Genomic DNA, 17,305 nt, shown 5'->3' on the forward strand with positions numbered 1-17,305 from the left:
AAGGTACTTTTTTTTTTTAAACAAATACTTCCTCCTTTATCATTCCTCTCCCTGAAGTTTTTTTCTTTTTCAGTTCCATCAAGTTGGAAAGAGTTTAATCTTTTTAAAACGCTTTCACCAGTAGCACAAAGACAATCAATTTAGCTGTCTTCCCTATTACCTCCATCTTTACTGTCCCGTGAGTAGCCAACCAAGCCCGGTGAGAATCAGGAAAGACTTTAATTTATTTTAGAGGTAACAGGGTAATGCTTATTTTTCACTGACAGTTTTCTGTCAAATAATGAATAACGATGAAAACAGAAAACCTAGGGTCACTATAGCTATAAGTATAATCATCTAACATCTCACACTATAAACTTATATAAAAATAGTTCCACTATGTGGAATTCTACACATCTAAATTGGTCTTGTGATGATGGGTTTTTTTCAAGGAAAATTTGCCATACAACTACAAAAGGAGTTACCATAGCTGAATCCTGCAGTGGTTGGTGCATTCTTCCCCTTTGTGCTAACTGGGTACCGCAGCCTCGTGACAAGTCCTAGAAATCAAAGAGAGTATCGCAGTTGAATTCACTCAATCATTCTGCATGGTAAAGCACTAAACTGGAAACTCACAAAATTCACTCATTTATTCACTTAGTGCTCATCTTCTGTGTGTATATACAGCTCTCTGCTATATGCTGGCAAAAAATAAAGGAAGACATGAAGGAAGATGGTCCTACTATTGTCAGAACCAAGTCTGTGTGTCTGATGCACAGTGAAGCCAAACAAACCAAAATGTTGGAGTTTGGAGCAGAAAAAGATTGACTGCAGGGCCAAGCAAGGAGAACAGGCGGCTTGTACTCAAAACACCCAAACTCCCCGATGCCTTTCAACAAGGGTTTTTAAAGACAGTGTTAGGGGAGAGGGTAGTGAGATGAGTGACCAGCTTGTGGACCTGACTGGTTGATGGTAGGTAACAGGGTGATGTTTCAGGAATCTCAATCATCAGCCTTCTGGTTCCATCCAGCCTGGGGTCTACCTGCTTGTGGTCAGCATGTAGTCACCATCCTCCACCCGGATGGGGGTCTTAGTTTCTGCTGAACAACTCAAAGATATGTGTCACACTGTTATCTACCTCCCTTCAGGAGGAACTAGGAGCCCTGTGACTAATCATTAACTGTTTGAGCCTGCTCTTTGTTTTGTTTGTTTTATTTATTTATTTATTTATTTATTGGCTGTGTTGGGTCTTTGTTGCAGTGAAGCGTGGACTACTCTCTGTTGTGCGCAGGCTTCTCATTGCAGTGGCTTCTCTTGCTGCGGAGCACAGGCTCTAGGTGCGTGGGCTTCAGTAGTTATAGTGCGTGGGCTCGGCAGTTGTAGCTCACAGGCTCTACAGCACAGGCTCAGCAGTTGTGGCACATGGGCTTAGCTGCTCCGTGGCATATGGGATCTTCCCAGACTAGGGCTCAAGCCCGTGTCCCCTTCATAGGCAGAAGGATTCGTAACCACTGTACAACCAGGGAAACCCGAGCCTGCTCTTTGGAAATCAGGGAAGGCTTAGGAGATTAAAGCCTTCCCCGCCCCTCAAAACAAGAAACAGGAAACACAGAGGAGTTTTTGTACCCAGGAAGGTCCTACAGGATCCTGCTTGACTCCACTACTCTCTGAGTTGACAACTGCATATTTTTTAAATATATATATGTTTTTATTTATTCAACATTATTTTTAAAAAAATAGTGTTTATCAGGTACCATGCTAGCATACTGTCTTTGCAAACACTTTAAAGGATGTTAAAAGGTTGCCAACAATTATTAACAATTATTATTTCATGTTCTTTTCCAGTATGAGATTTGAATTATGAAATACAATTACAGTAGTCTACTAAAAATTAAAGTGATTGGGCTTCCCTGGTGGTGCAGTGGTTAAGAATCTGCCTGCCAATGCAGGGGACACGGGTTCGATCCCTTGGCCAGGAAGATCCCACATGCTGCGGAGCAACTAAGCCTGTGCACCACAACTACTGCAGCCCACACACCTAGAGCCCGTGCTCTGCAATGAGAAAAGCCACTGCAATGAGAAACCAGCACATTTCAACAAAGAGTAGCCCCTACTGCCCACAACTAGAGAAAGCCCGTGTGCAGCAATGAAGACCCAATGCAGTCAATAAATAAATAAATAATTTTAAAAAATTAAACTGATTCACCTGACATAACTCAGCATTTGTAATCTTTGCATAAAAATTGGGCTCTACAATATTAATTACTGGGAATACTACAACTACTGGAAATCAGTGAGGTACCTTAGAACCCTTTAACTTAAGTTGCTTACAGTACTAAAAAAGAAATCCCAGGTATTTCTCCTATAAACACCTGTAACACGATGTACAAGAGTGAGTCAAAAATTATCTGCACTCTGGTTATATTAAAACTTCTGTTGGCCGCACCATCTTATCAGCACTTTCCGTTCAAGGCTACTGTCTCCCCAGTCACTGCTGAACAGATGTGAACATGTTATATCAGTTCATTTGGAACCACAGTGCAAGCAAAAATGGATGCCCCACTTGTGATCTGCATGAAAGAAAAGCAGCATGCAGTGATTCGTTTTTTGTGGTCTGAGGGTATGCACATCCGTACGCTTCTGCCCACACTGTCAACATTCTGAAAAAACTTCATTTTGAGGTGTTAAAGCACCCGCCCTATAGTCCTGATCTTGCTCCATTGGACTTTCACCTGTTTGGTCCCCTGAAAGCAGCCCTATGAGGATGAAGATTCACCTCTGATGAAGAAGTGACGACAGCAGTGCGTTCGTGGCTCACAGCTCAGCCTAAAATATTTTGAAATGAGGCAATGTGAAAGCTTGTTGACAGATGGGCAAAGTGTGTTTAAAAGCAAGGAGATTATGTCGAAAAAATGATGTATTTGTATGTTCTAAAAGTTAATTAAAATAAATTCTACAGCCAGAGTGCAGATAATTTTTGACTCACCCTCGTATTCCCTCTAATACAGCATATCTCATAGTAATTCAATATTGGTATGTACTTCTCTGTCTTCCCCACCAGATGGTAAGATCTGGGAGAGACAAGATCAATAGCCATCTAGTTCACCATGGTCTCCCCACAGTCTGGCACAGTACCTGGCATGCAGTTGGCACTTAATACATGTTTTTGAAATGAATGGAGATAATGTGAAGAATAAAATTCACACAAGAACAAAAAGAAATAGGGGAATGTGAATGCTGAGAGAGAATAGAAAAAAGATAAGAAAAAGTTCTTTGGGGGATAAACTGATATGAAAGTAGTTCCTCAAATGTTAAACACGGTTATTATATGATCCAGAAAATCCATTCCTAGGTAAGTACCCAAGAGAAACGAAACGTTTCCACGCAAAAACTTGTACACAAATGTTCACAGCAGCATTACTCATAATAGCCAAAATGTGGAAACAACCCAAATGTCCATCAACTGATGAATGATACAAAATAGATAAACACAATTCACACAATGGATTATTATTCATCAATTAAAAGGAATGGAGAATTTATATAGGCTATGACATGCAGGAATATCAAAAATATTACGCTCAAAGAAGATTCCATTCACATGAAATGTCCAGAATAGGCAAATGTGTAGAAATAGAAAGCAGATTAGTGATTGCCTAGGGCTGGATTGGTGGAAGGAGTTAGGGGGTCACTGCTAATGGGTTCAAGATTTCTTTGTGAGGGATGGGGAAAATGATCCCTCACAAAGGGATCTCAGATTATGGTGAGAGTTGGCAAACTCTATAAATATACTAATTTACAGACCACTGAGCTGTATACATCACGTGGGTGAACTTTATGGTACATAAATTATATCTCAATAACTGTTCACTTTTTTCAGGTAATGGTAGGAACAGAGTCACAAATGGTAACAGACTTGGCAAAGGCCTTCGATAAAATTTCAAAAGTTAACTTTTTATAAATTGGGAGGGACACTTGGCTAACCCCTGCTCAGTCACATCTTTGAAGGCAAAGGCTAGAAATCTTTCTGTCTCATCCTCTGGAGCTTTAAAGGGCACAAATGTGGTTTCTGCTTTTGTTTTTGGTGCTTGGTTTATTTCCACTCTGGTGGTTAAGTGTAGCAGAGATTCGGGAAGATGGAAAACTTGTCTGGGACACTCTTACTCTGGTCTTTGGAAGCCTCTAACATAGGCCTAAACTTAAGCTCCTCGGGCTTCCCTGGTGGCGCAGTGGCTAAGAATCCACCTGCCAATGCAGGGTACATGGGTTCAATCTCTGGTCTGGGAAGATCCCACATGCCATGGAGCAACTAAGCCTGTGTACCACAACTGCTGAGCCTGTGCTCTAGAGCCCGTGAGCCAAAACTACTGAAGCTCGCACACCTAGAGCCCGTGCTCCACTGCAATGAGAAGAACACATGCCACGACAAAGAGTAAACTCTGCTTGCCACAGCTGGAGAAAGCCCACGTGCAGCAAGAAAGACCCAACACAGCCAATAAATAAATAAATAAATAACAAAACTTGAGATCCTCATCTGGCAGCTTCTATGACAACTGTGACATAGACATACTTTGGATTTTAGTTTGGTGCTGTGAAAAAAAGCACTCAATAACACTTTTAAAGATGGTTCAACAGGCTTCATTCAGGACCACTGTGATAGATATTGGGACCACTACAATGGGATTTTAGAGTTGGGGAGAGAGATGGGCTCAACTCCGAATACAGCATGGACAAGTAAGAACTTATAGCCAAGGAGAAGGGTGGGGACCAGTGGATGGAAAATTATTAAAAGAAACATCAACGCAGGGAGGGGTAGGGATGGTTCTGCCTAAACCATTCTAACAAGATCCTTGCTGAAGATAAGCCAGAGTAACCAAGACATCACCTGGGGGATGGTGGAAGATGGGGAACCCGTCAGTTATTGAGGGTGATTAGATATCAGATCTCAAAGGTAAGGGGTTCTGGTTAAACTGACTTAGCAGGGTTATTGCTGAAACTGGATTTTATAAGAACGTTTACAGATGGGCCTGGGAGATGGTTCAGAAGCCTGATTACAGTTTGGTCAAGCAAAGAATCTTCATCAGTACCAAGGATATAAACCACAGAAATGTGACCGCCTGCCACATACAATAAGAATAACTTGTGTTTTAAGGTCAAGACAGGGGTTCTTTAGAGTTATTATTTCTGATTTTTCTTTGTATATATCATTTCCTTAATATGCAATAATTTTACATCAATCACATCCTACAATTAACTACAATATAAACCTGCTCTAGGAAGAATTCATCACAATGTCTAATCATTTTAATCACTACTTTATATGTGAAATAGGGGTTAACAGCTCACTTACCTGCTGCGTTGTGCTTATGATATTCAATAATCTCAGGAATTGAACCAAAAGCATGTTTTTCTGCCAGATAATACCTCTTTGGAGATGTCATTGTTTCCTTTATATGATAATGTCTGAAACCTGATGAACCTTCTCTATAACAAAAATCAAAATGCATTAGAACCAAGTTGGAATAATGTAACTTCACCCTTAAGATGTTCTCTAACAGGGTCCCTACATATGGCCCCCTCTATTCTCTACACAAATTTTATTTTCTCCCATGTTCTTCTTAGCTTCCCCTTTCAAATTAACAGATGGAAGTTATAAAGTGGTCACTGACAACATCCTTGCATGAGAATGTGAAAGAGAACTACATTTACCAACACTTCAAAGGCTTAAAATAGCTATTAGGCCACTGCTTTCTGTCCCTGCTGCTGATGTTGCAAATGTCCAGAAGACCTCTAAAAGTGAATAAATTAGATGTACAAAACATGTACAAATTCTCTTTTAGATATCTTAGATCTTCCTGAGTCATCTCTTGCTGAAAACCCTTTCCAAGAGAACTCTTGCAGCTGTGAAGATAGAGCTCAGACTCCTTGACATGGACATGACCTGTCTTCTACTTCTACCTGTCAGGCTTCTCTCTCCTCCCTTCCCCCTGACCCTCCCATTCTACAATCCAGCTACAACACACTTTCGTCAGTTCACCAAGTGTTCCCGCACTTCCGGGTCCAGGCAATTTCCTGTGTCGCAAACACTCTCTCCCCTCCCTCCAACTTTTGCCAGCCTCACCCGTCAGGTCTCAGATTGGATGTCAGTAGATAATATTAATGACTAACTCAGGTGTGTCTGGGCTGTGTACCCCCCACCCCAAAACATACACACACACACACACACACACACACACACACTGCCCTCCCCTCATAGCAATCACTCATATATACCATCACTGCCTGTCTGCTTATCTGAAAGAAGCCCCCACTAAGCTACTGGAGGGCTGGGTCTGTGTCTACTTTGCTCAGTGTGGTATCCTTAGTACCTAGCACAGTGCAAAGTAATTATCTGTGGAACGTTGCTAAAGTTTCTGTAGCTATTTTGAACAAATATATATATGGAAAACGATGAAAAATTACTAGATATGAATATAAAAATGGTATAGACTTTAGAAATCAAGTTCAGATTTTTTTAATGCTGAATTGCAGCTTATTTTTTGAAAATTAAGAATCCTTATAATCTATATAAGAACTTCATACAAAAACTCTGAATTTAAACAGAGAGAGAGAGAGATTACTTACCCTCCAAACTTTGTATAAAGGGAGACTGTGTACATGCCTGGTTGACTGGAATCTCTTACCATAAAACCACCCTCTTTATCCTAAAATCCAAGAAGAAAATTTTTTTCAATCCAATAACAAATATCAACGCCACAGAAAAGATCCAAGAACACAATCTTATGATTTTGTGATTATTATCCTTTGCCCAGAAAGTCTGCTTTGGAGAAGCACAACTTAACAACAGGTAAGTCATCCACGTGACCTTCTCCCATCCATGTAACCTTCCACTTCACATTACTGGACCGTGAGATTAGTTAAAGAAAGCACACGCATAATTCCCCAGAATCACAACTCTTCACACACACTAGTACAAGACATTTCCACAGGATAATCTCTCAGGGCCCTTCCAGAACTAGCAGACAAGATTTTGCAACTCCTTTATGTCCTGAACGTGTAGGCGAACAGTTACTGAAAAATGTATTTCTGAACGACTGGGTTTCATTTCATACATTTTTCATATTTGCTATAAGCCTTGAATCCTGACTCAATATCATCATCTATCCACATAGCATTTTTCCTGTAAATACCTCAGTGGTCTTTATAGGAACATTTTAAAAAATCCTAATTCCCCTGAAAATCGTTGTTAAATATCACTCTTTATGAAAGGAGAGACAGAGGCACAAGCAACTTAAGAAGAGAAAATCAAAAGGCAAGTAACACGCTGAATGACCAAGAGATAAATCCTCATCAAATTCTTAGCCTAAGAGCAAGAAGCAGTAGCTAGGAACTTCAAATAGCTCTCCACCAATAAGCCACGGTCAATCTCTAGCACTGAAATTGCTTTAAAATTAAAGTGTGTTTAACAGATTAAAATACAGTAAATTTTCTTCTTATACCTAGGAAAGACAATAGAATGAAATAAAGGCCCACAAATAAATCTGATAAGCACAATTAGGCACAGTGATCATAACAGTTAATCGATCAGTAAAACACCTATTTATTGAAAACTTACTCTGCTTTAATATGTTCTAATACGTGGATCTACTTGGTCCTCACAACAGTCCTGTGAGGTAGGTACTATTGTTATCTCCTTACCTGTTTACTTTACAGGTAAGGAGATGGGGCACAGAAAGGGTGGACATTTGTCCCAAGTCGGACAGCTGGTAAGTAGCAGAGCCAGGATTTGAACCCCAGGCCTTCCAGCTACTCACTTCCCTACAGCTGCCTTTCATTGTGGGGTCACCAGGGAGGTGCGTAAGAATCCTGCAGAGGGGGGAGGGGCAGGGAGAGGTGACCTGTCATCTGAATCAACCGAAGTCACCTGCTACTGCTCTCTTAACAAACTACAGGAAGAAGTGCCCACCTAAACCTCAACTGTGGGTGATAAGCAGGAGATAAAATGAGAAAGCACGGGTCCAAAAGATTGGGAACAATTGCTAAGTAGAATAACTAGATCATAAATGCAGAGAACTGTAGAGGTCATCTTCTAATCCCACCTCTCTGTCTTACAGATGCAAAAAAACACTAGAAAAGTCACAGCTAGACTCGGGTGGTCTCCTTATTAAGTCCACCTAGTCTCCTCTATACTAGATTTCATCCTTCCACTTTATTTCTTTTTAAAGTGTAAGAATTTTAGCGCATTTCCAAAGGCAACTAAATATTGTGTTAAAATTTAATTCATAAAAGATAGCATGTTATAATGATACAAACTAGTTTAAAACAAACAACTTCAAGCAAAAAAGAAAAACACATATAAGTACTAATATCAAGGTAGCAAATGATAAATCAGTAAGAAACAGTAAAGAAAATGTTGCCCATGTATAGCTATTACATATTGTTATGAGTTTAATTGTTTCCCCCCCCAAAAACTACACTGGTACTTCAGAATGTGACCTTCTGTGGAGATTTACAGAGGGCATCAAGTGAAAATGAGGTCATCGGGGGGTAGGGGGAGGCTAGTCCTATATGACTAGAGTCCTTATAAAAGGGAAATTTGGGCACAGCCGGGCAAGCAGAGAGGGAGGAACCACAGGGAGAAAAGGAGAGAGGCCTGGGACAGAACCCTCCCTCCCAGCCCTCAGAAGGAGCCAAGTCCACTGACATCTGGATTTCAGGCTTCTAACCTCTAGATCTGTGAAACAACAAACTTCTGTTATTTAAGCCACTCAGTTTGCTGTTCTTTGTTACAACAGCCCCGGGAAACTAATACAGCAGTCTTCACTTTTAAATGATTTAAAAAGAAACAAAACTTGTGGGGCTTCCCTGGGGGCACAGTGGTTAAGAATCCGCCTGCCAATGCAGGGAACATGGGTTCGAGCCCTGAGCCGGGAAGATCCCACATGCCGTGGAGCAACTAAGCCCATGCGCCACAACTACTGAGCCTGCGCTCTAGAGCTCATGAGCCACAACTACTGAGCCCATGTGCCACAACTACTGAAGCCCATGCACCTAGAGCCCATGCTCTGCAACAATAGAAGCCACTGCAATGAGAAGCCCGCCCACGGTGACAAAGAGTACCCCTGCTCACCTCAACTAGAGAAAGCCTGTGCACAGCAATGAAGACCCAAAGCAGACAAAAATAAAATAAGTAAAATAAAAATAAACATAAACAAATAAATAAATAAGTAAAAATATAATGGGATTAAAAAAAAAACTTGTACTTACATCATAGTATTTTTTAGGCTTTAGAAACAGAGGTAGGTGGAATTACTAATCAGGGATTCATTACAATCGATTTTGTGCTGAAACCAAATCCACAAAACAAGTACACTTACTTCACTTCTAAGGAGTTGTTCCGCTTTGCTTCTATTCATATTCCTACAATACCATCTGAACAGGAAAAGATATGTTTAAGGCCTCAGGTTTTTAAAATTGTTCTTTTTTTCTTTTTAGGATTAGCAAGGTATCAATAATACTGCTCATCAATAACAGACAATAAATAAGAATATGATTCATAACCTCAATAATACAGACAACCACCAGTAACATATGGATGTACATACTTGCAGACTTTTTCTACCCATACTTTTATGAAGACACATACGTACGCCAACATTCTTTATCAAAGTGGGATGGATCAAGCCACACTCACTACATCAGAACCTGAATTTTTCATATAACAGCATATGATACACATCTTTGCAAAGAAAGGCAGCTCTATGCATCATGGTCTGGAGGTGCCACAATTTATTTAACCTAGTCTTCACTATTTAACATAAAATCATTTCCAATTTTTAACTATTAAAATAATAGCAAGAATGAATTTTACCCACTGATTCAAATATGCAGGAAATGTCACTACATTACTGTCTTTAAATTAAATCTAATCCCAAGCGCCCATCCCACCAATAGGCAGTAGATTTCACCTTAAGTCATCATGAAGGCTCCCCCACTGAATTTCATGAGGGTCCCAAGCATAGAAAGAAACAGAGCAAAACAGAAGAGCAGGCCTCCTGGGTCTTCCAGACTTACTGGTTCTAGCACAGCCCCAACCCCTGGCAGCCCTCTAAAGGTCTACTGTAAGAATCCCGCCAGGGCCAAGCAGTGGCACCTGCCCTGCCACCACTCTGTGCTAAGCCCCTGCATATCAATTCTCCTTCTTAATTCTTGCAAAACATTTCCTAAGGAAAGATGAATACTGCTATCTCCCACCTCATCCTCACAGGTACTCCCCTCTCCCTGCTTCCCCCAGCCCATGTTCTCCAGGGGATTATGAGCAGGTTAGCCAAAGAAGATGAACTCAGACTGTCAGCTTTAAACTTGGGATTTTGTTTTGCTTTGTGTTGTTTTAGATGGCCTTTAGTGGGCAGAGAACCCTCCATCACAGTCATATATCCTGAGGATTCCCATGACATGAAACCAGCTTGGCCCCTCTAAACCTGTGAATTTTCCACCGCTGTTTCAGCCTTTCATAAAAGAACGAGCACCTGCTTTCAGCAAACACCCTGAGACAAGCAAATACAAAGGCCTCCCTTGACTGAGGAAGGGAAAAATGCAAAGAAAAAAAATACAAGATCATTTTCAGTCTGGATTCTTTTATGCAGTTGTAGTGGACAAACACAAATTATAATCTCAATTCAAGCCAAAAACTGTTATTTTATTTGGAGCCTGAAGTGATGAACCAAGCCTCAGAATTGTGGGTATAAAGATCTCATTGCCATGGACCCTACTTTATGAACTGAGACCAAGTTCAACAAAACTTCAGTTTTGATCAATTTCTGAATACAATTGAGAAATATAATAAATGAGGAGAACAGAATGGATTCTGTCCCTAAAGCTTTCCCATTGATAAAAGAAGTATCTGTCAGGATACCAAAAACAATTATACAAATTAATTAGGAAAGGTAGCTGCAGCTCTCTTTATGCATTATAAACCAGCAGGACCTGAAAGATCGAAAAAAATTCTCTTTATTAGTCACAGGAGATCCAAGCCCACATCTTCACAGTGAGAGTAAGTGATGGAGGTTTAGTCTCCGGCCAGATGCAAGAAAACAGTAAAGGTAGACTGTGGCTCTCAAGAAAAATTAGATAAAAGATACTCAGAGAAAGAAAGAGGTCCTTTCCTCACTTAGTGTATTCAAGCTCTTGGGAAAGGATAAAAGAAATAAGGAGAGAAAAAAAAAATCCACGGCACAAATCCTGTTCTAAGTGGTCATTTATGTGGTATTTGCAGCTTTCCCAGAAAGGATGTTTTCCTCCCTAGGACAGAAACTCAGACTCTGAAGGGTATGTTGAAGGGAGGAAAGGAGGGATGAACAAATCAAAAGACGAATCAATTTGTGGTGAGCATTTCCTAACGGTTCTTTGCAGCTTCTCTTCCTCGTCTATGATACCTATCACCGGACAGGGAGGAAAAGACAAGAATGGCTCTGCTGAAAGCAAACGGTTGGGAAGAACGATGCGCACAGGTGAAACGTGAAGGAGCACAGGTGCTGAGCAGAACTGTCACCCAGATGTCACCCAGGCACAGAAATGCCCGTTGGAGGTTAGTTAGCCTCCCTTGATGAAGGCACTATATACCTCTAGAAAGAATACCCAGGATTTGAAAGTAACTTGTCACTGCATTCTTAAGATATCAAAACCCTAATGGGAGTGAGGGTTTCAGATTGGCTTATCACTTCAAACACTCCAGAGGTCAGAACGTCATACTGGTGTCTGAATAGAGGGGAAAAGCAGATTTGGGGACACTGAGTCCACTCTGGAAAGGATGGATCCTGGCCAAGCTTCTTGGGGAGGGTGGGTTGGCTAAATCATAAAAAGGAGGCAACAGGTATAAATTAACAAAAAATAGAGAACAACCGACCAACCAACGAGCTCTATAATCTTCACCGGTTCTCAGTCTGGCTCCTGCCTCCTGGATCACCCCTGCAAAGCCTTGTCCTACACTTTTCCTGCTCTGAGAGCCCCTGCATTCCTGTCACCCTCTTCCTTGAGCTTGTTTCCACCAAGAACATCTGACTGACCACCACAAGGAGCCCAGTTTCTTTCCTGCAGCACTTTCGCTGGTCCTGTCCTCCCCCAACTGTGACCTGCGTGTGGAGGTGGGAACTAGGGTACTGACAGCCCTGGGAGCTGCAGGCGGCCAGTCCTGAGTCCAGCCCAGTGGACAGTCATTGCCCGGAACTCCTCCTGCCCCCAAACAAACAGCAGAAGGGCTCTGGATTTGGCAGCTGGCAAAAGGCTTTTTAACACATTTAAGTGTGTTACAGGGTGGGCGTTAGCACAATCCAGCACAAACGAGGAGTGGGAAGACAGCAGGAGCAACTGTTAGCCCTGAGAACAGGCTCTTCCTTCCTTAGCCAGCCAGGCCTGGCACCACGCCATGTGGAATCCCCAGCCCTGGGCAGCTGGCTGAGGGGACTCCCACAGCAAGTTCACTTAGTCATGCAGCGGTGGAGTCAGGCACCCAAAGAATGCATGGCAGTGAACCATAAACGTCCTAAAGCCCTTATCTGTAATCCCATGAGTCAGAAGGGGAGTTCTTGGCACATTTTGATAAGGATTATCTGGTTTCCAAGCACATCCCTCCTTAAATCACCAGTTACTTCTCGGCCAGATCCCTTGAAAATCAGGTCCAAGTTTTTACCTTTTAGCATCTTCCCTAATCCTAAGGATTTGCTCTATTTTCCTAAAATTTATTTGAGAATAAAAACACTATATTAGTGACATGTTTTTTTCTACTCTCACCTACTTCTAAAACAACTTTCAGGGGGTCACACCACCAAGTGCTACGACTTCTGAATCTGTTAATCCTTTTCTAGACTTTTAAGGTACACTAACATTACAGGAAGTGACTTGGACAGAAGAAACCACTTTGTGTTGGGGGTGGTGGTGACAGTGTTGTTTTTAAAGAAGTGAATGAAGCATCAATACGCTGCCTCTGAATGGCCACAAAAGAGTATTTGTCATATATGAGCCTCTCACTAAAACCCGGCCATGCACTGCTAGTGGGCATATAAATAGCAGCCCACCACTCTCTCTGAAAAGTAATTTGACGGCATGACTAGGAGTTTTAAGAAGTTCATAACTAGCCTTTAGCTCAGTACATAGATTTTTAGAGATTCGGTTTAAGACAACAAGTAGGAAGAGGTATCCCAGTATTTTTACATAGTAAAAATGCCTAAACAATACAATGTCACGCAAATAAGGAAATGATTGTATAAATTATTGCACATCCACATGCCACATGCCTGGTTGTACCCCTTAGGGCCTCACTCAGTGCCTGACACATGCTAAGGTCTCAGTAAATATCTGAAGAATTCACGACTGAATGAAATATAATGCAATTATGAAAATGTTTTCGAAGAACATTTAATGTCATAAGGAACTACACTTGTAATATACTGTTAAGTGAATTAAACAGGATATAAAACAGTATATACAGCATGATTCTATTTTTTTTTTAAAGTAAAAAGATTGAAAGGAAATATATGAATGTTGACACAGGTCAACTCTAGTTAATTTATGAATAATTTTTCTTATTAACATTTTTCATATTTTCAAACAATTTTAAAACAATAATCATATATTGTTATTATAGTTAGAAAAAAACCACAATCAAGTGTTTTTCTTAAGGCCACTCTGGGAAAACTATATTTTGATTTCTTTTTTTTAAATTAATTAATTAATTAATTTAGTTATTTATTATTTTGGGGGGGGTACACCAAGTTCAATCATCTGTTTTTATACACATATCCCCGTATTCCCTCCCTCCCTCGACTGCCCCCCCACCCTCCCTCGAGTCCCCCCCACCCTCCCCGTCCCAGTCCTCTAAGGTATCTTCCATCCTCGAGTTGGACTCCCTTTGTTATACAACAACTTCCCACTGGCTATCTGTTTTACAGTTGGTAGTACATATATGTCTGTGCTACTCTCTCGCTTCATCTCAGCTTCCCCTTCACCCCCCGCCCCCTGCCAAACCTCGAGTTCTCCAGTCCATTCTCTGCATCTGCGTCCTTGTTCTTGTCACTGAGTTCTTAAGGCCACTCTGGGAAAACTATATTTTGATTTCTTGAATGAATGAACAATGACCTGTATTTCAAAGTCGGCTAAGCTGTGATTTGTTTAAAATCAATTATATTCGCTTCTGTAACTCTATTCACACACAGTACCTTCAGGTAAAGTGTATGATAGAAACTAATTCTCACAAAGTCTATTTACCATCCTAGACAACTGAGTTGAGGATAAGTTAGTACCACCTTCTAAAGATAATGAAAGATAACTATTAATCTCCAAAATCTCTTACATAATTAGGAAAATAGAAACATTTTCTGGTTCTCCACATTCACAAAATAACCTTTACTTACTCATATTGATCTAAGTTGTTTGATTTCTTTCCTGTCACGTAATTACTTGGGATATAGCCTTCACTCCTAGAAATAAGAAAAATACTTTAGGTAAACTAAAATTACTTCACTGAGAGAGTACTCAAAGAAAAACTACCGCCTTTCTGGAATAAAGTATAATATCATCTTAAAGCTTATAAGAAAGACTAGCTGACCCTGATAAGTCAATATATCTATAGTATTTAATGCTTTACAAAGGGCTTCCTCATTGGATCCTTACAAAAATTCTGAGGTAGGCAGGCATTACTGTACCCACTTTTTGGTGGGGAAACCAAGGCTTAGAAAGATTGAGGGACTTTCTCAAGGTTTCAAAGCTAGCTAGCAGCAGGGCCAGAATTTGAAGTCTGAACTTGTGACTAGGCTCAGAGCCCTTTCTAATAATCCATGATGCGTCTCTTGAATTCACAATTTCTTGGGATGTTTTAAAGAAACCACTACTTCAGAAAAGTTGAAGTGCGAGAGAAAAACATCCACCACTCCAAAATCTCAGCAGTCTGTGTAGTACATTGCTTCACAGAGGGTAATCCCTGACATCCACATCAGTATCATCAGGTCACTTGCTAAAAAGGCAAATTCCAGGACTTCCCTGGTGAACCAGTGATTAAGGCTCTGTGCTTCCAATGCGGCGGGCGTGGGCTTCACCCCTGCTCAGGGAACTAAGATCTTGCAAGGTTTGTGGTGTGCAACCAAAAAGAAAAAAAAAAGCAAATTCCTGGGTCATACCCCAAACGATCTGAACTGAGAAGGCCTACGTGGGGCCATGGAATCTCTGATCTTACCCGGATGACTCCTATGCACATTACAGTTAAAGGAGCAATCATAGTAGGTAAAATCTTGGTTGGAGCCAAGAATTTCAGCATAAAAGAGATACATGTATAAAATTTCTAGGCTGAGTAAACACCATGTAATCTTAAATTTAAATCTGAACTATTAGTAAGAACTCGTAATACAGATACACACACACACACACAGCACCTATGCCGCTCTGCTGCACTGAGAGGCCTAGAAGCCACGACAATCCAGCAGCAATCAGAGTCCTAGCACCCCAACTCTTGTCTCTAAATATTATTTCCTACTGAAAGGAGCCAGAACTCCTTGGGAAAACAGCAAACTGCAGGTTTTGCCAAGAAAAATACAAGAAAAACTTGAGCCATTCTATTTTATTCAGAAAGCAGGAAAGCTGAGAAAGAAAGACTAATAGGCTCCTCAATCAAAAACAGCTACCACTGACCCGTGATAGGACAATTCAAGCAAAAAAGGTTAATGACTGCAACAGACCGAAACCAAATATGCAGGCATTCATAACAACACTTTAAAAATTACTGGTCACCACTCTCATCAACAGAGGAAGCTCGGTCATCAACGCGTTATTCTGAAAAGTGGTAAAAGATAAGAATCCAAGATGTGTCTTGCCTTTCCTGTATGAACTAAATGAAGGTTCAGGAGGCAGTTCTTCCTTAGAGATTTAATAAATGCAGATGGGATGACAGAATTAGAAAAATCACCATTTTGCTATCCCTAATGAAATAATGGATCTAAGCAATAATCACCAATGGATGCCGAAATCATGAGGTGAAACGTTGAAGAATTTTATGATGAAAGAATAAGCTTGACTCCTGATCAAATGAGTAATCTTGGCATCATTAGAAGTGGAACAACCAGATGTATGGGACATAGACACATATTAAATGACACCATGTGGAAGCAAACAGCTTAATTTAGATTGTAGCTCATTTCATAGAGAAAATGACCAAGTTTTGTCAATAAATTAAAAATGGAAAAAAAAAAAGGCTAGGGATTGCTACAGAATAAAAGAGAGACATGACACATAATCAGCCAAAATGCTGACCTTGTTTCAATCTTGATTAAAATGCAAAAATACAGATTAGAGCTAATCAAGGGAAACCAGAATTACAGTTGGTACTATCCTCAGACCTGGGCCAGAAGGGCCCCTGCTCTGACCTCACCCTTTCAAGAGGATGCTAAAGCCCATGATCCCTCAGCCTTCCTCTGGACCATCACCTGGGTAACTAGGGCCCTGGAATTCTCTGTCCATTCACAAGCCCTACATGGGCCTTTCCAATGAGTTTCATCCTCTGAAAAGCAAATGATGCTCACTGTATGCACCCCCTCCAACCCAGGTCCAGGGAGTGACCAAGTCGGGGAGTGGCTTTTGCAAACCATGTAGACAGAGTCTGGATGTATGGCTGGGAGATTCACATGATGCATGTGAGATGGAGCCCAGGGCAGAAGGGAAGAGTGAAGGGAGACACCCCAGAGAGCTGGCCCTCTGTGCAGTGTCACATTCTGGCACGCAACTCCAATTCAAACCTTGCCTTCCTTGTCATTTTGAAGGTATGTGTCAAACTGGGGGATAAATTATATCTTATTCACCAGTTTGTTACCTTGACTTATAACTTCTAAATATTTAAACATATGATATCTGGGCTTTTATTTGTACTCTTCTTCTAGTCCTGGAAATGTTGCAGGAAAGCCTACAGATGATATTTTTTTAATTATTATTAAGTATGATAATGACACAGCAGTCATTTAAAAAAAATCTTTAGCAGTTAGACTTGGGAGTGAAATGATATGATGATTTGAATTTACTTTTAAATACTTGAGAAAAAACAGTTGGGAAGATTTTAAAATCAAGCTGATTCACTTTGCTATACAATAGAAACTGGCACAACAGTGTAAAGCAATTATACACCAATAAAGAGATTAAAAAAAAATTCTGGAAAAGGGAAAAAAAAAAAAGACTGGCCAAATACTGGTAATTTCTGAAGTCAAGTGACAAGAGGTTCCCTTGTACTATTATGTACTTTTTGGATATTTGAAAATGTCTATAATAAAAAAATAAAAATCAATCTTCTACA

General features: G+C 40.6%; 1 protein-coding gene across 5 annotated transcripts in view; it reads right to left on the reverse strand.

Annotated features, from left to right (window-relative positions):
* Window positions 1-17,305, reverse strand: part of TEC (tec protein tyrosine kinase) — a 141,521-nt gene that overhangs the window by 18,712 nt on the left and 105,504 nt on the right. For all 5 annotated transcript variants that reach the window (XM_057728009.1, XM_057728012.1, XM_057728008.1 and 2 more), the window contains 5 exons: window positions 14,388-14,453; window positions 9,357-9,411; window positions 6,604-6,683; window positions 5,330-5,463; window positions 465-539 (listed from right to left, as the gene is read on the reverse strand). In XM_057728009.1, the coding sequence (XP_057583992.1) occupies window positions 465-539; window positions 5,330-5,463; window positions 6,604-6,683; window positions 9,357-9,411; window positions 14,388-14,453 (410 nt within the window). The remainder of the gene's footprint in view (window positions 1-464; window positions 540-5,329; window positions 5,464-6,603; window positions 6,684-9,356; window positions 9,412-14,387; window positions 14,454-17,305) is intronic.

Source organism: Hippopotamus amphibius, chromosome 3 (genome assembly GCF_030028045.1).
Source record: "Hippopotamus amphibius kiboko isolate mHipAmp2 chromosome 3, mHipAmp2.hap2, whole genome shotgun sequence".
Lineage (NCBI taxonomy): Eukaryota > Metazoa > Chordata > Mammalia > Artiodactyla > Hippopotamidae > Hippopotamus > Hippopotamus amphibius.